Source organism: Talpa europaea (genome assembly GCF_964194135.1).
Source record: "Talpa europaea genome assembly, chromosome: 12".
NCBI lineage: Eukaryota > Metazoa > Chordata > Mammalia > Eulipotyphla > Talpidae > Talpa > Talpa europaea.
Window position 1 is genome coordinate 45,336,945 of NC_140079.1, and position 25,266 is coordinate 45,362,210.

The 25,266-nt window shown below is 46.4% G+C and overlaps 1 protein-coding gene across 4 annotated transcripts in view; it reads right to left on the bottom strand.

Annotated features, from left to right (window-relative positions):
• Positions 1-11,259, bottom strand: part of BRD4 (bromodomain containing 4) — a gene marked incomplete at both ends in the record, with an annotated part of 31,815 nt that extends 20,556 nt beyond the window's left edge. For all 4 annotated transcript variants that reach the window (XM_084249698.1, XM_084249700.1, XM_084249699.1 and 1 more), the window contains 6 exons: positions 1,728-1,856; positions 2,995-3,357; positions 3,963-4,252; positions 5,889-6,024; positions 7,317-7,454; positions 10,975-11,259. In XM_084249698.1, coding sequence (XP_084105824.1) covers positions 1,728-1,856; positions 2,995-3,357; positions 3,963-4,252; positions 5,889-6,024; positions 7,317-7,454; positions 10,975-11,259 — 1,341 coding nt within the window. The remainder of the gene's footprint in view (positions 1-1,727; positions 1,857-2,994; positions 3,358-3,962; positions 4,253-5,888; positions 6,025-7,316; positions 7,455-10,974) is intronic.
• Between the last annotated feature and the right edge of the window lie 14,007 nt (positions 11,260-25,266).

Sequence of the window (25,266 nt, forward strand, 5' to 3'; positions counted from 1 at the left end):
CCCCTTCCCCACTAGGCTAAAGCAGTGGGATCAGCTAAACCATGCAGATTCAGGAGCATGTAGAGAGAAAGAAGCAAAACAAAACCTGAAAAGCCACAAACACAGCAACTGCCTTCCAGATGAGAAGCTCATATAGGAAGGCCTTCATGTCAACTCTGCTGTTGAAGCAGAGACACCTGGCAACGACACTTTCAGTAACATGCAACCCACACTGAGGGAGGCAAAATGGGCTGGGAGTAGAGGCAATCCATGCTAAGGGACACATTGCTCACACATGAAGTGGACCCCTGTGTTGAGGACCCAGCCTGGCAATTTGGAGCCAATTTGTTTAGAAGTTCAAAGTAACAACCTTTTGGTGCTGGCAATGAATTTGCTTTGTTTTAGCAGTTTGCATGAAGGCAAACAAAGGGCATGGATCTCAGTCCTCAAAGGGAGGATGGAGAGGGAAGGGAAGGGGGGGGGGCGCCTAAGTTGCAGATCCAAGTGCACACTGGCCACCTGGTGGCCATGTATGAAAACTGCAGCAAAATTATAAAGCCTGAACCCCCAAATGGAAAATGCACAAGCAAGCTCAAGGGTAGTCTCAAGTGAAAAGATAAGGCATCCTCCCCGCCAACTCAGAAAATACAGCAGAAGTAACTCAGGGTCTTGGGGAAAAAGAAGCTGGGAATTTTTATATTATACTTGCCACTGTAAAGATTAAAAGAAAAAGCAGATTATAAAAGCATTAAATATTGGGCCTTCCTGGTGGCAAAGGGGGTTAAGTCTTAGCACTAGGAAGCTATTGGCAGCTACTGCAGCATGAGTTCAATCTCTGGCCAGGGAGGTGACCCACATGGCACAGCAGACCTCTCCTGTCTCACCTGCTGCTCCCCTCAGCAGTGTATTTCAGTAGATCCGCTGATTCTGCTCTCCACTCTGTCTCTGGTGAATCCACTCCCCACCCCTTACCTCTGGCCTACACCCCAGCTCTTATTGCATAAATAAATCTTTATAAATAAATAAAGGCATTAAATATTGACTTTATTCTCCATAATTCTGACTCCTCATTGTGCTATCCAGAAACCACTACTAAAACTGGGAATATTTTTTTCTTTTTAAAAAATAAACAGATGTGGAGTTAGTTCATATCTATCTGTAATCTATCACCCTTCTATCAAAGTATGCACTTTATAGCGTGTACCACTGAGGTGACAACTTGAAAGTGGGCTTCTCTCATTAGGAAACTGACCACATGGCATATATGGAACATTAACAAGCAGCCACCTTGCAACTAGAAGGCAAACATACAATTTCAAAGCTCTGATGAGGAAATGAAGGAAATGTCAGTATGTCAGCTGACAACTGCAACAAAATGTCTACCTAGCAACAGTGTCCCTCTTCCACTTGAAATAGGTCTGTTTTGGAGAAGCGATTGGGTCATGCATAGCATGCTCTTCTGGCCAAGGACAGCTGAATGCAGATAAAGGGGATGGGGTCTTACTGGGATACCTCAAAACAAAATACTTAAGACCAAAATCAAAACCAACTATCATGTGTGTTAATTATAATGAAACACTCCCAATGTAAAATGTCATGTTATTCTGACTTGAGTCCACTCGTCCAAAGCAGCAGGGCATCATACCAAAGCAGGAGACAAAAATGAAACTGCGAATGCCTATGAAGGCCCACCCAGAACCCCACCTGCTCTTTGCAGGTCTGGCACCACAACCTCTCCACAGCCTCACCTGCAGTTTGCGGGCCATGGCCACCACCTCGTGGTCAGGAGGGTTGTACTTGTAGCAGTTGGAAAACATCAATCGAACATCAGCACCAAATTCCTGAGCATCACGATACTCACGGGCCTCCAGTTTAGACTAGAGAGACAACAGAGGTCCTGGTTAGCTGTGTATGTCTGTGCTTTGAAGGGAAGTGGCAGCAGGGAGCACTGCCCATAGGAGCTCTGGGTTTAACCCAGACCTTAGTGGGAGAGGAGCCTTCACCCTGGTTCTCAGTATCAGGTGGACAAGGAGATACTATAGCAAGTCTCAACGCTAGGACTACCCAGCTAGAAGCCCTTCCACCAGGGTTACTCTAGAAGGGGCAAGTGAACACAGAATCCAAGAGGGCAGAGTTGAGGCAGAACCAAAGGGAAGGCCTGGGTACTACCAACACTAACCTGGTGCTTATGTGCCTTAATGACACAGGACGGGATAAAGGTCAAAAGCAGCACAGCATTGCTCCCCTGCTCTACCTACCCCATGTTGGCACAGGCTTTCACCACTCCCAGAAGATCAAAAGAGTAGAAATGCTTTAAATAAAATCCTCTCTGGGGCCTCCCTGGTGGCGCAGGCAGTTGAGTGCAGTGCTGTGAAGCTGTCCGCAGCCTCTGCAGTGCCAGTTAGATCCCCGCCGGCCGCAGAGCAACCCGCATGGTGAGCCAGACCTCTCCTGTCTTGCTGCTCCCCATGGCAGTGTATTTTGGTCGTTCTGCCTGTTCTATTCCCGCTCTGTCTCTGGAGAATCCTCTCACCCTCCCACATGTCTGGCCTGTACCCTGGTTCTTGTATAAATAAATAAATTTTTTTAAAATAAATTAATAAAATCCTCTCTGGCCTTAAATACTACAGATTTGTCATGTGTCTTCTGTATCTAGACTCTTTCCATCACAAAGCCTGACAAAGTCACAAGACTCTACACTCTCCTGGAGCCTCTGCCTCAGGTAAAGTGCCCATGGGCACAGAGAACCATGACCACAAAAAGCTCATCCTCAGAAGAGGGCAACATTGCCATCTGACCAAAATTGCCGGCATGCTGTCTCAGAGAATGTCCCCACAATCTCCAGCAGAGGGTGCTGGGTGCCTTTGAGCTGACGAGAAAGTCTATGTTGCTCTTAGGGCAGTTTCACCATCTCCCGTGGACATCATCTCCCACAGATATTCTACTGGACAGGTCCCGACCTTCCTTGACTCCAGAGCCCCTCTCCACTCTCAGCTCAGGGGTGTACTTGCTTACCTTGATTGTGCTCATGTCCATGGGGTGCTTGATGATGTCACAGTAGTCGTGCAGGCCCAGTGCCTCCACATCCACGGGCTTGTAGAAGGGCCAGGCATAGGCAGCATGCTTCTTGGCGAACATTTCCTTAAGGATGCCACTGCAGCACTTGAGCTGTTCTGAGACCTTGCTGGTCTTATCTGGTGCTGGGTGCTGCTGTGAGTCGGGTACGTCCTTCTTCGGGGGTTTCACAGGCCGGCTGCTCTCCCTCCGGGGGCCTATCTTGGTGGCCTTGGGCTCCGGGGGCAATGAGGGCGGCTCATGAATGGGGTCGATGGTGGTGGGAGTGGTGGTGTCCGCTTTCCTCTTGACCCCCTTCTTTGTCTGCCGAGAGCACAGGCACGATAGGCACAGTCAGAGGTAGTGCCTGCACAGCTGTCCCTCGGGGGCACTCCTGGAGTGAGGTCCTTTCTAGGATGCCAACACTCACATGGAATGGGGCCCACAATTTCACAGATGAAGGACTGATAATAGAGACAGCCTGTCCCACCACTCTGTTCTGCAGCTGGAATGGCAGAGACCCTACCAGTAGCAGGAGAAAGTACATAACTGAGGGCAGTTCTGCATCAGAGGCCAAAGAAAGCGTCTGAAGTATAGCTATCTATACAAGGCTGGACAGCTCTTTGAGTCAGCCCTGTACTCTGGCCACCAAGTGGGAGGCACATATATTCAGAGCACATTTGCACATATGTACAGGCAAGAGCGAGAAATGGAATGGGCAGCAAGCCTTAGGAGATGGGACTAGAATACAGGATCTGGGTCAACAATGACCCACTTAGAAACACTAACAGTACCCTAGGCACCAGGACAGGTCCTGAACAAAGCATTAGTGAAGCCAAATGACACCCCCACGAGCCTCACTGTCATGGCACGTAAGAGGAGCAGTTGGCGGAGGGGGTAGGAGCAGTTAGCACGCACAGGATGCTCACCTTCACAGGCTGTGGGGTGGCCGCAATGATGGGTGGGTGGCTCTGTACGGGCTGAGGGGCTGGAGCAGGTGGGGGTGGTGGCTGGGGGGTCACCAGCGGGGGTGTCTGCAGTGGCTGGGGGGGTACCACTGTCATGACAGGAGTCTGCACGATGAGGTCCGGGGTGACAGCAGGAAAGGGGTGAGGTGTGGCCTGCACAGGCAGAGGGTTCTGCTGAGGGGTCTGGGTCTGCGGAGGAGTTGATGCTTGCGTTGTGTTTGGTACCGTAGAGACACCAGGTTTTGCCGTCCCTACCAATCATAAAAAGGACAGTTGGTTAGATGCTGTGTTTGACACACACTGGCTGACCTTTGACATATACTGGCTGACTTTACGGGGACACTGCCACACATGGTGAACACACATCTGTGTGGGTATGGCATGTGCCTAAGAGACAGAACCGCATGCACACCATGGACCTTGGCCAAATCAGTCCACCTGCCCAAGGGACTTGGAGAGCAGTCACATTGTAGACAGAGAACTCAAAATGTTCTTGGAATTTTCAGGCAGAGCTGTCCTAACTCCTGAAGTGCTCACTGCCTTCTGAGTGTCTCCAGCAGGGGGCAGGTATTGACTCTGGAATCTGGCAAGCCCTGACCTCCCTGAGCCATTGGGAAGGCGAGACTATTGCAGCTGTGCAGATGAGTCCACAAACAGTTGTCACCTGGCATCACTAGCCAACCCCAAGAGTAGATGATGATCAGAGCTTAGATGTGCATGATAGACTTTGACTTGCTAACAGGGAAAGGACCTAGGACCACATATTGAATTGTCACATCCTCCCATGCACACAGGCTGCATGAAAAAGAACAGCACTCTATAAAAGCAGCCTTCACGGTGGGTGGGGGGATCCTTCTGGAACCCCAAGGAGCAAGGGTGAGCTTCTATAAGTTTTCCAGTTCTCTTTCTCCAGGGACTACTCGGGCTTCCCCTAAGAAATGAAACAGAGAAAGGTGCCCCATATCTGCTCAGACCAAACCCCTGGTTCCAGTGAGTGAGGGCAGGGCTCCTGGGTTTTAATGACAATGGACACCTCTTAGCAGATACAGCACCAGCTTTCCATGGCTACCACTCAAGACCAGCTTTCTTTGGCTACCCCTCAACACTACAGGGAAATCTAGCAGATCCCCTTTGCTCCAATGAAGCAACCACATCTGCGAAAGTTGGAAGCCAGGAGAGAGTAAACAATTTAGCCATGTGCCACCCTGGAACTCATCGCCCTTCTGCAGCTTCGAACTATAGATGGTAATATATAGAAGGCCTAGTGGAGCTTTTCCTGGATAGAAACATTTCACTGAATGGAGCCACTCCCCACCAGCTGCCTTGGGATCCTGTATCAGGTGAAGAGAGAGGGGTGAGGAGTGTGCAGAGACAGACTAGCAGGGCTTGACTCTGACTGAAAAAGACTGAGTGTCCAAAAGCAGGCATCACTCTGACACAAACACATGAAGATAATTAAAATGATGCTGAGATTCTAAGATGGTAAAATTAGTTAAAATTGTCTGTGGTCCGATTAATTTCTTTTCTCTAAAATGGAAAAGCAACAGATTTTCTATGGCACCAGCATGGTGAAGAATTCAAGCAACTTAAAATGCTTAGAAAAATTATACTTTCTTTTAAACTGAGTCCGTCAAAAAAGGCAAGGCCCAAATATTTCTACTTGGGGGGAGAGCACATGTGCTCCTCTAGGTGCAGGTCCACCAATGAACCCAGCCACACCTTATCCAAAGAGCAATATGGCAGCAAGTATGTAGTTAGCTATCTTCTCATTACTCCTAGTCTTTCACTGAGCTTGGGAATGGGGCAAAGACTAGGGAGGATAAAGCCAATGCCCTTGCTATTTCAGTGCAGGACAAACAGTGCTAGAAGGAAACAAGTGCACTCTACCTGTTTCTTTCCTCCCACGTCCTCTTCCTTTTGCCTGGACTATCATGATCTCAGTTTCTTCTGTGGGCAGTTCATTGATTTTTTGCAAGAAGAGCTTCTCCAGAGCTTCTGCCATTAAGACGATGTCATCTCCAGGCTGGAAGAGGAGATAAGCGTAGTGAGGGTTGGGAAACCCTCCTCACCTTTCTAGACAGAGAAGAGCTATCTATCCTGTGACACCCACCCTTTACCCGAAGGTCAGGGTCTGTCCCAATCTGAAACCCAAAGGGCCAAAGAAATGGTTTCACTGAGAGATACCACACAGACTTGTGTGCCTGCAGGTGCCTGAGCCAGCAGATGTACCCCTGTACCTTCCTTGAAGCTCTGGCCTGTCTGAGAAACCAACCAAATGCCTTAAGCAATAAGAAATGCCAACCATTGTCAGGGTCCTCCCTTGCCACAGTTCAAGTTCACCAGGAATCACACAAGATTTCTTGCCACAGATATGATAGCAGGGCTCCAACAATGACCCCCTAGAACAGCTCCCTGGGACCTGGTAAATGCCAATATTGCAGTGCCCATTCTGTTGCCTCACCTACAACATGCTATTCCCAGAAGAACCTGAAGGAAAAGTAGTCAAGATCTCCTCAGTACCTCATCTGAAATGAGAGTCTCATCTATATACCCCTTTCGCTTGAGTGGTGAAAGCTGAGACTTTGAGAAATAGCAAACTTCAAGAAACTCACCTACCCATCTTTTATGGGCAATTTTACCACTACCAGCAGAGGTCAAAAATTGAGTTCTGTATAGGGTTTCCCTCCAGGGCTATTCTATTTGTAGGGGTTGGTATTAATCATATCTATGGTCTGAACTGTAAAAAATGATCTGGCTCATGGCACAGTTGAGTTAAAAGGTTTGGCTATGAAGTTAAGTGACCTTTGTGTATACATGAGACATCAGGGGACATGTGATTCCAGAGCCACTATTTATCAATGACTGAGTCCACAGTTCTAGGTGCAGCAAGCTTCTGCCCTTACCCCCCCCAATCCTGCACTGTCCCTTACTAAAACTTCTGCTGGCATATACCTTTGCACAACTACATTTTAGTCGGCTCCTACCTGACAATTTATGTCATTCAAATAGATGGTATACTTCTCTCACCTTCTTCACTAGACATGCTCAAGAACCAAAATCCCCAGGGCATCAGAAGCACATGCTTTAAGCTAACAAGGCCAGCATGGAAATAAAAATGAGGTCAGCAACTCCACCCAGCAAAAGCAATACACCTAGTCATAAGCAAAACCCCAGGTCCCCATAACTCTGTCTCCAACAGCTTTGCCTCAGACTGTAATCCTACCAGCTCCCAGCACCCCTGCTCAGGGACTCCAGATATACCTCTCCCTCCTTCCCTCCCCAGGGCAGCTTAAGATAGCCACCCCTACCTCTCACCTTATTATAGATGTAACAGTTTGTAAACATAGTGTTGAAGTCCTGGATACATTCCTGAGCATTCCAGTAATAGTTGTTTTCCAAGCGCTTCTTTATTGTTCCCATATCCATAGGCTGTTTAATGATCTTATAGTAATCCTGGAGAGCAGAGAGAGCAAAGGGTGATGTCACCAGAGTTTCCACATGGCACTCAGGTCAACCTGAGGATCTCACTCCAGGTCACTACCACAAGTATAGGAAAAAGCCCCAGTGAGTGAACCTAAGGGAACTTCAAGGTAAATGCTGAGTAGCAATTTGGAGGGAAAATGTATGCGTCTACTAACTGCCTTGTCTGGGAAAAGACTGTCTTCCTTATTGAGACCTATGTTTTTTCTATTTTTTTTTTAATGTTAAAATATCCTTTAAAAAAAAAAAACAAAACAAGAATGAATGACTTTTAAGAAGCAGTTCTTATCTAATAAACCACCTGTGGCAGTTCTACTTTCTAGCCACCATTTGAAATTTTACATGTTCATAAAATGCAAAATTCTACAAAACCAGCACTCAGTCTGCCTTTAATAACTGGATCCTTTAAAGAAACTTGGGAACAGAAGTCCCTACTTTATATCAGGTTCAGCAACTGCTATTTCCTTTACTCGTACACAGGCTGGTACCAATAAGGATCTATCAGCAACCAGATACAGTTGAACAACTAACCAGTTTAACCATGAAGGATCAGTCTTCACAGTTCTCAATATTAAAAAAACCTCCAGATGATCCTCAAATCTTAGTATCTTATTCTGCAAGTGTCAGACAGAAGGAGCCAGATCCAGGTATAGATGTCTCAAAGCCCTTCAAATCAATTTACATTACTGTCACTGAGCTTTGCTCTAAATCTAAACTCTTTTTTCTTACTTTTTAAACCTATTCTAAAACCAAACATTTTTAAAAAAAATCACAAAAAGCAGCACTCAGGTCTCCAAATGAAAGGAGCACAGAGGGCAGGGGGAACCCGCATATACTCTGCCCACGAAGACCTGCATTCTGAGGTCAGCACTCCCGTGATTAGACTTGGCTGGGGCATCAGGACCAAGTCCCAAGTTGGAGTCTGAAGGCAGAAGGGCAGGCTAGTGGTAGACAGTACTGGGAAAATGAACACAGAGTGAGGTTTTAAGTTGCTCTGACACCTATGAGAAAAAAAACCAAAGCCACCAGCTTACAAGTAAGGTCTGACACAGATCACAATCTTGCCTGGGCAAGGATTATAAATTCATACTGGAAGCCCCAGCCCAGAAGCCATGAAGGGGGACTGAAACCAGGTTTTCTGTATTATATTGTGCTCTGATCACCTTATCCAAGAAAACCAAGTCCAGATACATCTGTCCCAATGGAAACTTAAACTTTTTATTATTCTATGGCCAACAGTCTCTTAGAAGTATGGTTGGTGTTTCAATTGGCCACAGTATGTTAAATGGAACAAGGGCAAACAGGACAGGACAATGGTAGAAGGGATGACGACAAAAGACTGCACTCTGTGTGTGATTGGGGGGGGGGGGGGCATTGAGTTTAGGGCCATAACAATCCAAGCATACACATGATATAAATATACTAAGTGAAACATCTAATATGAATCAGGTGCCAAAGACAGGTAAAGATCTAGAAGGCATCAGAAAACAGAGAAAGAAGGAATTCTTTTTAGGGTGGACCCAATGACATAGAGGAGTCTCTGGAAAACTGGTTTTAGCATGATAATGCTGTCAGCTGCCCTGGCCCTCCCCGCCCCTCCCAAGACAGCTCCTGGTACTCCCACTTATCTGAAGACATCTGGTCTGTGGCACCATTCATCAGCCTCTTTTTCCTAAGTCAGAACTGCCAGGAGTGTCAACAATAACAAGGATGCACACTCTGCCCTCCACCTCCACTTTACAGAAAGTGGTTCCAAATCCTCAAACCATATCCTAACAGACTACCTATCACACGTGTCTGTCCCACCAGAAAGGAGGTTGCCATCTCAGGACCTCAAGCTCCACAGCCCCCTGCATTCTCTATATCACCCTCTCAACCCTCCTTGCCTCTGCAACTTAAAAGTTTTCCTGTAACAAACCATCCCTTCTCCATCCTGGTTCAGCCCAGCTTTCCCGTCAAAGCCAAATTTCTTGAAATGATGGCTTCACATCCTCACCTGATCATTCACACCGGCGAGAATCTGGTTTCTACTTCTGCGTCACATCTTCCTAAGGTCACCAATGCCTTCCTAAAGGCCAACAGGAGGGTCAGGTCGGAATCCTTCTCTGTGACCTCCCTGTAGGTTCTGATGTGTAAACCTGGGGAACTGCTCTCTGCCAGTGATTCTCCTGGCTCTCTTCTGTAGGCCTCATACCTAACCACTGGGCAAAGCTCCCCTGGTTTCCCCATTACTAGCTCCTTCTCTTCCACTCTTTGTATCTGGTTCTGGAAATATCACCCTAACCTGTGGACCTGCTCAGTCCACTAGACCAGCCCAGAGTCTCATGCAGTAAATTCTCCCAAGAGTCATTCTCCAGTGACAGATTGACTGTTTCTACTCCTTGTCCTGGTCAATGGTGAGAGTGGAGTCTTGAAGCCCAGAACTTCATAAGGATCTCCTTTTGCCTTTACCCCTTTTCCTGAGTCAGTTTATGACCCAGGCCTACAGTGCCTTTCCTCTCCCCCAAGCGCATATGAGGATTATTCAGTGGATAGATAGTACTGGACAGAGGAACAGTCAAGTTCCTCTTTCCTGAGAATGGCAACCTGACAAGGGCCAAGGCTGTTCCTACACCATGCACTTTCAGCACTGGCAGACCACACCTGAGTCATGGTAACCATCATCTAATTCCAATCCCCTCACTAAGAAAAGGTGTGGGGTTTGGCAAATAGCAGATGGCAATTTAAAGACAATTAGTCCTTGATGCTTTGAAGAAAGGAAAAAAATAAAAGCATTTAACCATTTGCTCCTCAAGGTTTAGTCAGGGATACAATCTGAGTTTTCAGAACCATGTACTAAGGGATATGGGCAAAGGGAAAACTCCAAGAACGAGAAGAGGACCAGAATACAAAAGAACAAATAACAAGTGCAGTGTGGCCATGACAGGCCAGGGCAAAAAGTTCACCCCAGGGAGACTAGGTATGCACACTTTAGAGGCACCCTCTTCTCTATGGTGTCCTTTCTACATGCCTACTCCTTAGGAGAGATGACCTCTACTTTCTCCTTCCCCCTGCTCAGGGTGATGATGTTGTCAGTACCAGAACACCACTGCATCAAGTCAGTTCCCCTCCCACATAGCTCAACCAACCACCTCTGCTCCAAGGACAGACACTGTGCCTGAGAAGAAAGGGCCCAGGGTGTAAATGCAACTGACTTCAGCTACTGATGAAACTGGATGGAAAGCTGCAAGCACTCCTTCATCCCCATTTCACCTCTCCACATATTTTCTGGGAAGTAAATAGCTAAGAAACCAGTTCCCTTTGAGGGCACATAGCACACTCTTGCTTCTTCCCTGTTTTCACTTACTGGGACTGCTGAAATGCTTACTCAAGGGTCTCCATGCTTATACAATGACTCCAAATACCTTTCCAACCTCCCCATGAGTCTGTCCTCACTAAGAGCATTGCAGGAAGAGGCCAAGGACTAGGGCCTGGCCTTGCCCAAGTTACTCACAGGGAGGTTCAGTTTGACGGCGTCCACAGGCTGCTGGAAAGGCCACGCAAACTGATGTTTCCATAGTGTCTTGAGCACCACTTTGAGCAGGTATTGCAGCTGGTTGGTCTGCCTCTTGGGCTTGTTGGGGTTGGAGGTCTCTGGGGGTGGGGGGTTGGTGCTGGCTGCGTTGGTTTGCTGGGGTTGGGCCTGGGCCTGCGTTGTAGACATTTGGGTAGTTTCTAGTCCATCCCCCATTACTGGCAGATTTCTCAATCTCGTCCCAGGGCCACTCTCCGCAGACATGCTACTGATCCCATCACATTCTTCACTGGGCACTCTACAAGGAAGAGAAAAGCCACCGTCAAGAGACCAGGCAGCAGATGGGTATTGTTCAGAATGACATGTCCCTGCGTGCATATACCACCCCCAACTCCTGGTGTCCTCCAAGGGCTCAACTCCCCTGGTGGAGACAGGGAGTCACTCCACGTACCAACTAAAAGCACCCCAGTATCTACTCTCCTTATCCACAGAAAGAGACATCAGTTATACCAAGAGTGAGGGACAAGGCCTGGAGTAAAAGCCGACTAGGAGCCCACAGGGGCTGAGAGCACAACAGTTCACAGAAAAGGGGGTACAACAATAAACACACCAGGTTTTCACAATATCAGAATTCTAAGAGGACAATGCTTGTGTGAGAGAGAAAGCATGATCTAGCTGCAAGTCCCCAGGTAAGTTTGCATTAAAATTCTGTGGTGTCTTTGTGGCACATGAAGTATTGAGCCACATCAATAATTCCACTTGGTGCGTGGGAGCCAGGCAGGGAGCAGGAAGGTTAGGCCTGGAACACAGTCTATGAAGTTCACTGCTGAGTGCTGAGTTCAAAGCCTCATGCACATTAAGAACATTTTCTTGGTATTTAAATAATGCATATTTGTTGACTAAAGAAATCCCACAAGGAATCCACCGTTAACAAGCATAAATCCATACCAATCTATCATTCTCTTGACCAGCTTTTCAAAACTTGCTTATAGAAATGCAAAGGGGGTACCTTCTGCGACCTGCATAGGGGGTAGGGCAAGAAACCCCTGCTCAATGCCTTATGAGCACCCAGTACTGTGTACTCCCCTCATCTGAACAACTTCTGATTTGGGCCAAAACAGTGTGACAGATATCTTACAAGGACATTCTGTGTAGCTGTCCAGTTATTCTACTGGGACAGTCATAGATCATGGGGTACACATCATTTTATTGCCAAACTGCCCTCCAGAAACACACTAAAACCATCCCTTATTTGCAGTGCCAAGAGTTGCCATACTCAATAAGAAACATCTGCTCAAATGTGTACTGACCATTTACATTTTATGCACTGTGTTTCTGAAAGGCCTCCACTATAAAGAAAAAGAACAATCAGCTTTAAACTCAATCTTAAACTCAATCTTTGGCTTAAGAAAGACTATGTGAACTAGAAGCCTCTCACAAGCCTCTCTGGTAATAAATCCAGGAAATCAAGTAGGAATAGGAAAACACTTCTGGCTTGGGAAGTCAGACAAAGATTGAGGAAGAGTACAAATGTTAAGGTCAGAGGATGGTGGTGGCCATAAGGGGGAAAAGACAGGCAAGCTGGCTGGATCTGTCCAGGCTCTCACTCTGGAACTTGTTATGTTCCCACACAGGCTAAGAACTCTAGTTGCTGATGAATTACTCATAATTTAGTCTAAATGTAATTTAAACCAAGGTTTACATAAAGGTTTTTGTAAATACAGCTCTGGCAAGTGGCCAAAGTTTAAAAGCATCAGGGGTGTGTCTGCTTCGTACAGTCACTCGTCAGTGGGGTCTGCAGACAGCTTTCCTATCTGGCCTGAGGTCTGACAAGGCAGAGACTGACAGACACAGTTTGCTACCAGGGTGTTCTGACGGCAGGTTTGACTATGAAGTAGTGAAAGCCTGCCCTTGGTAGGGGACTCATGGGGGAACAGCCCAAAGCACCAGGGTAAAAGACCCCAATCTTACAAAGTCAGTCCAACAATTCAATATTGCTTGCTTTAAGAAGGCTGTTCTTTGCTCTTTTTCACCAGATTTTCAATTAGCAATAATCAATTAGCAATAATCGCGCCTCGGATAAACCTCATTGGCTACGATACTGCCACTGCGCAAAGCTTTTTTTTCACCAGATTTTAAGGATGTCTTTCATCTATTCTTAGATGGGCTGCCAATCACTTAGAAATACTGACTCATTCAACCATTTTTTAGCTCACAGGAGAGACCAACACTGGAGAGAAGCACTATTACCGCCCTGAATGGAGACATCTAGGGCTGTGGAGGATGTTACAGCACTGCCTGTTAGTTGTCCAGAGGTGGTAATAAACTTCAACTTAATGAGGTTCAACTGCGTGCAAGACATAGGCAAGAATTTACATACTGCATCATCTCAGGGTACTCCCCAAGAAGGGAAGGGATGGCTCCTAGGGCACCCTTTAAGACGGGTGTGCTCTACCCACAGAATACCCAAGCCAGTAAGAATACAAGAAAGGTAGATTAGGGAGGGCTTTGTAGGTACAAAGCTATGTTCCTGGTAACTCTTGCACACATTCTTCTAGAAAAGGGAAATCACACTTAGAGCTGAAACCAGATCAGCATCAGGCATCAGAATCTGATGGCGACTAGAGACGGGGCCTGCTGGGCAGCAACCCATGGTGATCCTCCTCCAAAGCCAAAAAAATTGTGTGTCCCAGCACTTCAAGGTGAAGGGGGACATTGCTGAAGCAATCTCATTTGAACATAGGCATGGTGAAACACTGCAAAAGCATATTAAGTTCGGGGAACGTCACGAACTCCAATCATTTTCAAAGCAAACTGGGCAGACCTGCTTCAGGCTTCAGGCATACAAGGCACCACCCCCTGCTTCACGAGGGGTAGTAAGTTTGGTCCTGGAAAGAAGCGTCTATAGCATGAATCATGGCAGGGGAGCGGGGATGGATGATGGAGATGCTGCTAGTAGAGGAGAGCACACATGAGATGTACTCAGTGAGGGTTAGAAAAAGATAGGATGGCTCTGGAGTCCAGAAACCCAAGGAAAGCAGAAAAGAGGCCACACACAGAGCTAGGGAGGGAAGCACCCACAGACTGGAGTTAAGGTATAGAAGTCAAAAGGCGCTTGCTCAGAGAAAGGTGACATCACAGGAGGAATCTGGCCAAGAACATCACTGCTGACCCTGAGTAAAGCAGGGTGTGGTGAGCAATCTGAGTGAAGGACAGAGGGAGGCAGCACTGGACCCTACATGGAGCCCTGCAGAGAAAATTTTTTTCTAAGATCTGAGGTTCAGTTGATAAAGAATGGGACCCTCAACGTTCAGAGACGTTATGTCTATAATCACCTGCAGAGCAAGAGACCAAGGCTCAGGTAGGACATGGGAAGGTTTACAGAATTAGGTCCCTGGAAGCCACCAGGGGAGTATAGACTGGCTTTAGCTGGATGCTGTTTAATCATTCAATGTGTGTTCCACTCTATTCTCTTTCTAGTTTTGACAAGGAAAGTTCCTGTTTGGTAGCAGTAAAAAAGGCTGCCCACAGAGGTCACAGATGTTTCTAAATATGATTTAGGGGTCTCCCTGGTGGTACCAGGGGTTAAGCATAGCAGTTTGAAGCAATCCACAGCCTCTGCAGCACAAGTTCGATCCCCAGCTGGCCAGGGAGCAACCGACATTGCGCAGCAGACCTCTCTTGACTCGGCCGCTGCTCCCCTCAGCAGTTTATTTCAGTTAGTCTGCCTGTTCTGCTCCCCACTCTGTGTCTAGTGAATCCTCTCATGCCTCTAACTGCTGGCCTGTACCCCAATACTTATATGCATAAATAAATAAATCTTAAATAAATAAATGGGATTTAACTGTTACTTGTTCTCATGGCATTTAGTTTTACTAAATTTCTGTGTAACTTTGATTTCCTTTTAAAGTAAAGATACAATAAACAAAAATAATGAAACTGATAAAAAAAGGATCAAGACAGGAAAGGATGGTGACAGTCAGGGAGCGTGTCTTTAGAACTTCTGTGGGACCACGAGGATCAGGTAGGACATAGGAGGGCTGACAATATGCACAGAGAGCCTCTGGCTTGTTCTGCCTCCAGAGGGGAGCCAGAAAGGATTGAGAGATGACTGAAGGTAGAGAAACCACTGGGTCAGTACTTTTGAGTTTGCAGGAAACTGCTAGAAGAGGGAAGAGGATACAGAGGTTTTCACAGCATGCAGAGACTGTCAAGCCATCTTCTCAAATCCTTTATGGGTAACTGGATGGGGGCATTTATTGGGTAACTACAGAAACTGGGAGTAGGGGCTGGATAGATAGGAGGAAGAATGAGGGAAAATGATGTGGAGGATGTGGCAGCTGGCCAGGGGACTTTGAACCGGTGGTCATAGCCAAGACACAGAAGAAAGGAAATATGTCAGTGAGGTTTAAAGACACCTGGAGTTGGCTGGGAGACAGTTTCCATGCAGCGGGACCAAGATACCTGAAGAAACAACTGGAGACAAGTATAAGATGACCCCAGCAAGAAGGGCGGCCTGGAAATGCTGGAAAAGTAAGCCTGGGAAGAAGGGTGGGCAGGAAGTGATATAATTTGGCTTAATACTGTTAGGATTCCTCTATAAAGAAGCTCAAAAATTATACAATCAAGCACCAGCTAGGTTATTTGTAAAAGAAAGAGCAGGTGAGGAGGGGGCCCATATGGAGGAGAGGCTTCAGCCTCAGGGCAACAGCGTTCTATCAGTCTCAAGTACAAGGGTCACAAAGGGACCCAGCAAACATGACCAGGAGAAAACTGCCCCACAAATTTCCTACAGTGTCTGAAGTGTGCGGGGAGGGGGGGGGGGGCGCCGCAGCCCGGCCCAGCCTGAGCTGGGCAGGCGGCTAGGGAGCTGGGCCTTTCTCTTTCTAAATGAACTCTCTCAGTGAAGCCGAAGGACTACTTTTCCTCACCTTCAAAAAAGTCGGCCCACAGCGAAAGACACAATAACAAAAACAAAGAGAAACCCCACTGACTGGGAGAACATTTTTGCACATAACACTAATGATAAAGGACTGATCACAAAAATCTACAAAGAGCTGATGAGACTCAACAAAAACAAAGAAAATAATCCAGTCAAAAAATGGCGGCAGAAGAGCTAAAAAGAAACTTCTCTGAAGAGGAAATGCAAATGGCCAACAGGCTTATGAAAAAATATTCAACATCACTTGTAATCAGGGAAATGCAAATCAAAACTACACTGAGATAATCATCTTACACCAGTGAGAATGGCACATATTAAAAAACTAACAACAACAAATGGTGTCGAGGTTGTGGAGAAAAAGGAACTCTCCTGCACTGCTGGTGGGAGTGCAAACTGGTCCAACCACTATGGAGAGCTGTGTGGAGATTTCTGGACCTACTAAACAGAGCTTCCATATGATCCAGCAATTCCACTCCTAGGTATTTACCCAAAGGACACAGAAACATCCATTCCAAAGAGCACCTGCACCCCTATGTTTATAGCAGCACTGTTTACAATAGCTAAGCTTTGGAAACAGCCCTAATGCCAAAAAATAGATGACTGGATCAAGAAGATGTGGTACATGTACACCATGGAATATCACTCAGCATTCAAAAAAGATAAACACATGCAATTTGCAGCAACATGGATGGAGCTGGAAGGGATCATGCTCAGCGAAATAAGCCAGAAAGAAAAAGAAAAATACCGTATGGTCTCACTCATAACAGGAATCTAGAAAACTTAAATAAGGGACCAGGAAAAAGAGTAACTATAAGAAAGTAAATTAAAAAAAAAAAGAAAAGAAAGTAAATATCAAAATCAACAAACAACTAGGAACCAGAGACTCTATGGGGGGTGGGGTGCAGGGAGGGGAGGGATTGGGGTCAAAATAAGGGGGTCGCAATTGTATGGGGAATATAAAAATAAAATTTATAATTAAAAAAAAAAGTCAGGCCCAGAAGGGGAGTGAAATTTCTGTTCACAAAATGAACAGAGAATTTTCTACAGAAAACCTGACCCTCCAACTTTGACCCTACCTAGGCGTGAAACCACCACCAATAGTCAAAACACACTTCCTAGTCAGACCGTATTTGACACATGGTAATATTTAAATCATGGAGCATCCCTGAAGTCTCAGCCCTATCAAGCAATCGCCAGTCACTGAAGCATGCGTTCAATCCTAGGCTAGGGAGCTACCCACATGGTGCAGCAGACCTCTTCTGTAGTGCCCACTGCTCCCTCAGCAGTGTATTTCAGTAGATCTGCCTGTTCTGCTCCCCATTCTGTCTCTGGTGAATCCTCTCACACACACCCCACCCCGGATACCCTCTGGCCTACACCCCAGTTCTTATATGCATAAATAAAAATAAATCTTTTTTTAAAATCCTCAATAAATTCTGAGATTGTTCTGTCATATCCCCCACTTTAAAGAAAACTGAGCCACAGAGAAGTTAAGTAACCTAGCCAAAAGTGGAATGCCAAGGCCTAACCATCAGGGTGGCCCAAATCTGACACACAATCCTTGGGAAGCACTAGTTGGCCTTTGAACCAAAGTCCCCACTTGTGAGTTGAACACGTACTTCCAGAAAGGTCCAACTGAGTCAGACGGGCCACCACCCCAACATGAGAAACTATGCACAAGACCCACACACTTGTAACAACTAAGACCAACCCTATATGGAAATTTTTGGAGGCTATCAACTCTAATGTGACGGCAGATACATTCAACAGATGAGAGACCTGGGAGCCACAAGCATCTCCAAGTTTCTTTGTTTAAGATTTATTCATACATACAAGAACTGGGGTACAAGCCAGAGGTGCAGGGCAGCGTGGGGGCGGGGCGGGGATGAGAGGATTCACCAGAGACAGAGTGGGGAGCAGAACAGGCAGACTGACTGAAATACACTGCTGAGGGGAGTAGCGGGCAAGACAGGAAAGGTCTGCCGCGCCATACTGTGGGTAGAATTCTGGCCAGGGATTGAACTCATGCTGCAGAGACTGTGGATAGCTTCACAGTGCTGTGCTTAACCCTTTGCACCACTAGGGAGGCCCCTCAAGATTCTTTCAAAAGGCTCTGAGGACAATGAATGACAGGTGACATTTATGACCCTCTATTCGCAAGGGATTACCACATCAGAAGGACTGAGCCATGGGGATCACCAGGAGATTCCCAGGCAGCACTGAACCTTGAGAGGTCATGCCCAGCTAGCTTGCATCTTTCATCTCAGCCCTCCTGGAACTGTGGGCATGTAAAATCCTTAGGAAGGGCCTCCCTGGTGGTGCAAGGGGTTACACAGTACTTTGAAGCAATCTGCAGCCTCTGCAGCACAAATTCTATCCCTGGCTGGCCAGGAAGCAACCCACATGGCGCAGCAGACCTCTCCTGTCTTTGTTTACTGCTCCCCTCAGCTGTGTATTAGTCAGTCTGCCAGTTCTGCTCCCCACTTTCTGTGATGAATCCTCTCACCCCCACACCTCTGTTCCCCAGTTCTTATATGCATAAGTAAATAAATATTTTAAAAAATAAAATAAAATCCTTAGGAACCATCCAGAAGCCTTCACTCATACTGTTGTAAGGAAAATGAGGCTCCATGAACAACTTTACCTTAAAGTCTGGATGACTATCCTCTTTTAATGGTCATATATTTTATATCTACTTAACTTACTTGCATATACTAATATATTTTAACACAGGAGGGTTATACAACACAATTTACATATGCACATATAACAAATATACATTATACACACGCATTTTAACAAGGAATACTTGGTCTCAGTTCCTCCCATCTTTGCAATGTTTTTGTTCCAAACAAAATTTTTATTATATTGGTTTACATCATTGTTAATATTTTGGAAGTATAGGATCTCCCCCTTCAGGTGTAGTCTCCCTGTAGCACTGACTACAAAAATATTCATAGTCTTCCTATTCTCCCCTGCCGCCCCAGTATTCAGATACTGACTTTTTCTAAGGAGCAGATCTGACTAGGTGCCTCCCTGGGTAAATTCTTCCTACAATGGTTGTCTCTAGCCTATGCTGCCCCAGATCCCTAGCATCAACACTCCCAACAACACAGTGGCCACAACAACCCTATCCTCCACAACCCCCATGCCCCTCAGTCTTTCATTAGTCATCTCTGGTATTTCCCTGATCTCTGACTAGTGGCTATCATCATCGACCCATGGGCAAGGTCATCTTCACTTCACTCTGATACCCCCCTCCCCCCCCGTACACAGCACATGCTCATGAAAGATTCAGGTACAGAAAAGTACCCTTCAGTGACCACAAGCTAATTGCCACCCAGGGGCTTTCAGCTCAATCTCAAAGCTCTGTGAAAGGAAAGTACCTCATATGCTCAAATGGGAAATGTGGTGACTGCTAGACTTGATCATTTGCTCAACCAATGTGTACCATCTGAACTACATGACAGGTCTGGGGACTATGAGGTGGACACCACATTCTTTGACTGGATCACAAATACCTAAGCAAGTGAAGGAGAAGGGCAGGATTGCTCTGGCCATGGACAAAGAGGCATCCCAGAAGAAGCCGCAGAGGTAGGACTGAAAGAACAAGGAGTGTACCTGTGATAGATTGAGGCAGAGGGACATGGCTTATGAGAGAAACAAGAAGGCACGACTGAAGCCGTGACAGCACTCACCTGGAGTGAGAGAGAGTGCATTTGAGGATGAGACGGCAGGCAGGAGAGCACAGTACAGGGGCCATGTAACTACAGTGGACTTTTTTTCCTTAACAAGTCCTAAAGGTAGGGCGGGGAGACAGTCAAAAGACTGCAACAATAGAATCCCATTCCTGCCTGGGATTATATTCTCAACTATATCTGACATATATGCAGCATGCTGTTTACAGATGTGAAGGATGGGGAGAACTCAGGTGGGGAGTGGATAAACCAATTAGGGTGCATATACCGCAGCTGTCTTCTGTGTGTTCTGAGTCCTGCAGGAAACAAACAGCTCTCAACTCTAAGTACCATGGCTCTAAGTACCATGATTTCCGGAAAAAGGTTGAAAACTCAGAAACTTGTAAATTCACCTGTAGATATAAGAATATTATTGCTTGGAATCTGGTAACAGAGCAGACGTAAAACTTAGGTTGAACTCGTTGAAGACCACATCTAAAAGATCCAAAAATGCTGCTCCCTGTTTTCACACTGGCCTGTGGCTAAGAGGTAGGAGCCATGATTCACTGTGCTGACTTAGATGAAAGTCAAGGGACAGTAAAAGAATTCCTAACCATTCTTTCTAACCTAAAGTTAGTTACAGGGTTTAAATAAGTGCTCTATTGTGGGATCTACTCCCAGCAGATAGCCTATACAAAATGTTCCCAGTTCAGAGGAGTAAGATAATGATGAAGTTGTTAGCCTGCTGGTTCCCAAACTGAGTACCACTGAGTAGCCCCAGCCAGTATGCCATGGGAACCCAGAGGGGCACTGTAGGACCTATCAGCACAAGGCATTTAATCATTTTAATGTCAGATAACACTATAACCCTTGTGATGTCACATGCAAAGCTTCTTGGTCAACAGTGTTGTAATAGAAAGCAAATATCACATAAATACAGTGGCAGGTATTCAATCTGGTTCCAAGGTTCAAAGAGTTGTGCAGTGCCCAACAAATGCACACAATCCACTAGGAAGTAACTGTGGTTATGCAAGGATAAAACAGTATTTTTCTTTTCAATATAGGTGTTTTAGTTTTATCGAACACTGATTTTTAGGTTTTCGTATCTTACTAACCAATAAACAAAAACGTTAGATATTTCTTTGGCCTAGGAGCATCACGGAAAAAAACTGAGATGTAAGGATGCTGAGAATCATTAGCAACCTCTGGGTTCATAAATTTAAAAATGTAAATTCTTTCCCTAGGTTTAATAAACCCAATTATGCATTCCTGCTTTCAAAGATAGCAACTGCTATCATCTAACTCATCTGTGTTACGAGAAAATTTTAAAGACTGACAGTATTTAGCAGACAAAGGCAATGATAATGTTTTTCAAATTTCAACAGAAAGAAATTATTTTGTTTCCCAGAGATTAGGAGGCAACACAGAGAAACAGACACCGATGGGCCTAGTTCTGGGATTTTGAGGGCAAGCAAGCAAGAGAAGAAAAGAGAAAGACCACATATAACAGCTCAGAAATCGGTTGATTTCCGGAGATTCATTCCCAGATTCTGTCCATTATGAGAAGCTGAGTAAACCTAGCAGACTGCGACCAGCTACACTTTGTGCTTGTGGTTCCACCTGAAGTGCTGGTCTCCCAGAGGGTTCATGAAGCCCAGTTACCCTGGCTCAACTCTTTCCTGTCCACTCACATTCACCCCTTCCTCCTAAGTGACACAGCACTTGGGCAGCAAGATATCAGGGAAGGCAGGAGCAGTGCAGGTTAACCAGGACTTTATGGACCTCCCACAAATACGCTGATCACACTTAGCAGAGCTTTATATAAGTCATCACACACAGTAGGAAGGGTCAGGAAGGCGGCACCTACCACTTCCTGGGCTCGTGCTCCGAACTGAGCCTTTGACCTGTATCTGGTTAGTTAATCCTTGCAATGTCATCTTTATTCCCATGGCAACAAAGGTGCAGAGTGAGCAGTGGAATGGTCACTGGAGGTCACCCAAAGGTGCATGTGTCTAGAGAACTGATCCACAGCTGCTTCTGCTTGCCAACAACAGGAGCAGAGACCCAGCTGAACAGCACCACTGGGCATAGTAGGTGTGTACTTTGGTTGGGGGCCCCTATTCCAACACCCTGTTATGTATTTCAGTGGGCCTGCGCTTTTCAGAAGCAGCTGAATCCACATGGCTTGGAGCTGGGTCTCAAGTCAGGTTTCCAGAAGTGGTATTTCCAAAGAATTTCACCCCTGTAAACAAATCAGAGCTGAGACAACTCTCACAACACCTGGCCCATATCATGTGTGAAATTTGAAGCACGCTTCCCTGAAGTCCTGAGGCACAGGCTGAAGGAAGCAGAGAACAAGTGGTCATTTATTCTTCCCAAACAGTAAGGATCCTAAAGGACTATGACTTGAACATGTTTTATGAGAAGCAAAGTGCCTATCAATGCCAAATGATCCCAGCCCCATTTCACAGTTACACATGCCCTTCAGATAGAGAAAAGTTACATCCCTAAAACTGCTCTTGTATAAAATTGCTCTGGGATCCTGATTAGTGCGTTTGTGGCCTGGCTCCCAGTCCTCTTGGTTGCAAAGTACCTTCTAAGGGGGGAACAGAGACCCTGAGTGTAATTTACATTCCCCTAGTAGGATGGCGGGGTAGAGCAATTTTATATAACAAGGTTCTTATATAAAGAATCATTTGGGGTAGGGCCTCCCCGGTGGTGCAGCGGGTTGAGCGCCGTGCTGTGAAGCTGTCCGCAGCCTCTGCAGTGCGGGTTCGATTCCCAGCCAGCCAGGGAGCAACCCACATGGCGCAGCAGACCTCTCCTGTCTCACCCGCTGCTCCCCTCAGCAGTGTATTTCAGTCTTTCTGCCTGTTCTGCTCCCTGCTCTGTCTCTAGTGAATTCTTTCACCCTCCCGCACCTCTACCTGTACCCCAGTTCTTGTATAAATAAAAATTTTTTTTTTAAATTTAAAAAAAGAGAATCCTTTGGGGTAAATTCAAGAAAGATTCTGCTCAGGGAAAAGAGAAGGGGAAGGACCCTTAGGAAAACTTGGTAATTGCTCAATGCTAGCTAGTCAATTTGCAGCAAAATAAACACCTGTTAAAATGCAGTTACACTCCCTTTTACATTGCTGGTGGGAATGCAAACTGGTCCAAACACTATGGAAAGCCGTGTGAAGGACCCTCAAAGCTACTAAAAATGGACCTACCATATAATCCAGCAATTCCACTCCAAGGAACCTATTCAAAGGACACAAAAACATTAATTCAAAGGGAAGCCTGCACTCCTGTGTTCATTGCAGCACTATTTACAGTAACTAAAATATGGAAACAACCTAAATGTCCAGAAACAGATGACTGGATCAAGAAGCTGTGGTATATATACATAATGGGGTACTACTCAGCAATCAAAAAAGACAAACTTAATGCCTTTCGTAGCAAAATGGATGGAGCTAGAAGGGATTATGCTCAGTGAAATAAGAAAAATATTGGATGGTTTCACATATAGGAGAAACACAGAGAAGCCATTCAAGGGATCGGGGGAAAAAAGGAACAAAACTAGCAGGCAAATTATAAATTGGAGACATTCAGTAGGTGAGGGGGAAGGAGAGGGATCAATACAGGAGGGGGGCCTCCCCGGTGGCGCAACGGTTGAGCGCTGGGTTGCGAAGCTGCCCGCGGCCTCTGCGGCGCCGGTTCGATCCCCGGCTGCTCCCCGGCCACCGGAGGAGGGTCCCACATGGCGTGCAGACCTCTCCTGCCGCCCGCTGCTCCCCTCAGCAGTGTACTTCGGTCCTTCTGCCTGCTCTGCTCCCCGCTCTGGCTCTGGTGAATTCTCTCACCCTCCCGCACTTCTGACTGTACCCAGTGCATGTATAAACAAAAACAAACAAACAAACCAGCAAACAAATAAATAAAGCATGCCTCTATATAAAAAAAAAAAAAAAAAAAAATACAGGAGGGAAGAGCACAAAGAATCTATGGTGACGGATCACAGAGGTCTTGCTAGTGGTAATTTTTTTTTAAAGATCTATTTATTTATACAAGAATGGAGGTACAGGCCAGATGTGCGGGAGGGTGAGAGAACTCACCAGAGATAGATCGGGGAACAGAACAGTCAGATGGACCGAAAACACTGCTGAGGGGAGCAGCGGGCGAGACAGGAGAGGTCTGCTGCGCCATGTGGGTAGCTCCCTGGCGGGCCAGGGAGCGGCAGAGGTGTGGACAGCTTCACAGTGCTGCGCTCAACCTGCTGCGTCACCAGGAAAGCCCTTGGTAGTGGTAATTTTATGGGGACAACACCTGAGAGGAGAAATCAAACAGTGTACTAAAATGAACAACAATGTAAAAATATATAAATGAAAAAAAGGCGGGGGGGGGATTTTACACTGGTTACTGAACGTTGAACCATTCCCTATGGATCCCAGAGCAGATGCTACTTCCTGTACATGGCAATGGCCTGTTTCATTATGTGATCTGTATCAATGCAAAAGCACAAACAGGATTACTTTTTCATCTGACTGGCTCAAGAAGCTGGTGAAAACAGCACTCCTGTCATCAGCTACACTGTGCTGTCTGGAGTCTAGCCAGTGGCTATGTGCCAAGGCAGCTCTTAAAGCCTTAATCCTCCTTCACACGATTCATTCACACCCTGACCCCTGCCTGTTGAACCTGCGAAGTTAGGGCCCCATTACCTCAGATTCAGCCCTACAGCTTTCCCAGAACCAGGCTACCCAGGCAGAGATGAGCCAGTTGTCTTCCCACTCAGGGAATGTAGATTACACTCAGGGTCTCTGCCCCCCATCCCCCACCCTGGAAGGGACTTTACAGCCAAGAAGACTAGGAGTCAGGCCACAAATGCACTAATCAGGATCCCAGTCCCTTTGCTTTAGAAACCAATCAGTAGGCTTTTTAAATTAGGTGCCCTTTGGTCCTCCCTGTTGTCGCAAGGGGTTAAGAAGCAACCTATGAAGCTAACAGCAGCTACTGCAAGCACGAGTTCAATCCCAGGCCAGGGAGCAACCCACCTGACACAGCAGACCTCTCCTGACTCACCCGCAGCTCCCCTCAGCAGTGCATTTCGGTCAATCTGCCTGTTCTGCTCCCCACTCTGTCTCTGGTGAATCCTCTCATCCTCCCACGCCTCTGGTCTGTACCCAAGCTATTGTATAACTAAAAAATAAATCTTAAAAAAAAAAAAAAATTTCCAGAGACATCAGGAACCTGATATTTGAGCATCACTTCAGCCACAAGCACCAAGAAAACTCCCTGAGAGAGGGGCAAACGAGGGCATCAATGGCCAAGAGGCAACAAGAATATTCCAAGGAGGGCCTCCCCTGGTGGCGCAGTGATTGAGCGCTGGGCTGCGAAGCTGCCCGCAGCCTTTGCAGCACCAGTTCGATCCCCAGCCACCAGCGAGGGTCCCACATGGCGCACAGACCTCTCCTGCCGCCCGCTGCTCCCCTCAGCAGTGTATTTCGTCAGTCTGCCTGTTCTGTTCCCTGCTCTGGCTCTGGTGAATTCTCTCAGTGTCCCGCACTTCTGACTGTACCCAGTGCTTATATAAATAAATAAATCTTTATTAAAAGAAGAAGAAGAAGAAGAAGAATAGTCCAAGGAGCCATAACGGACATGCAGCTATGTGATTGG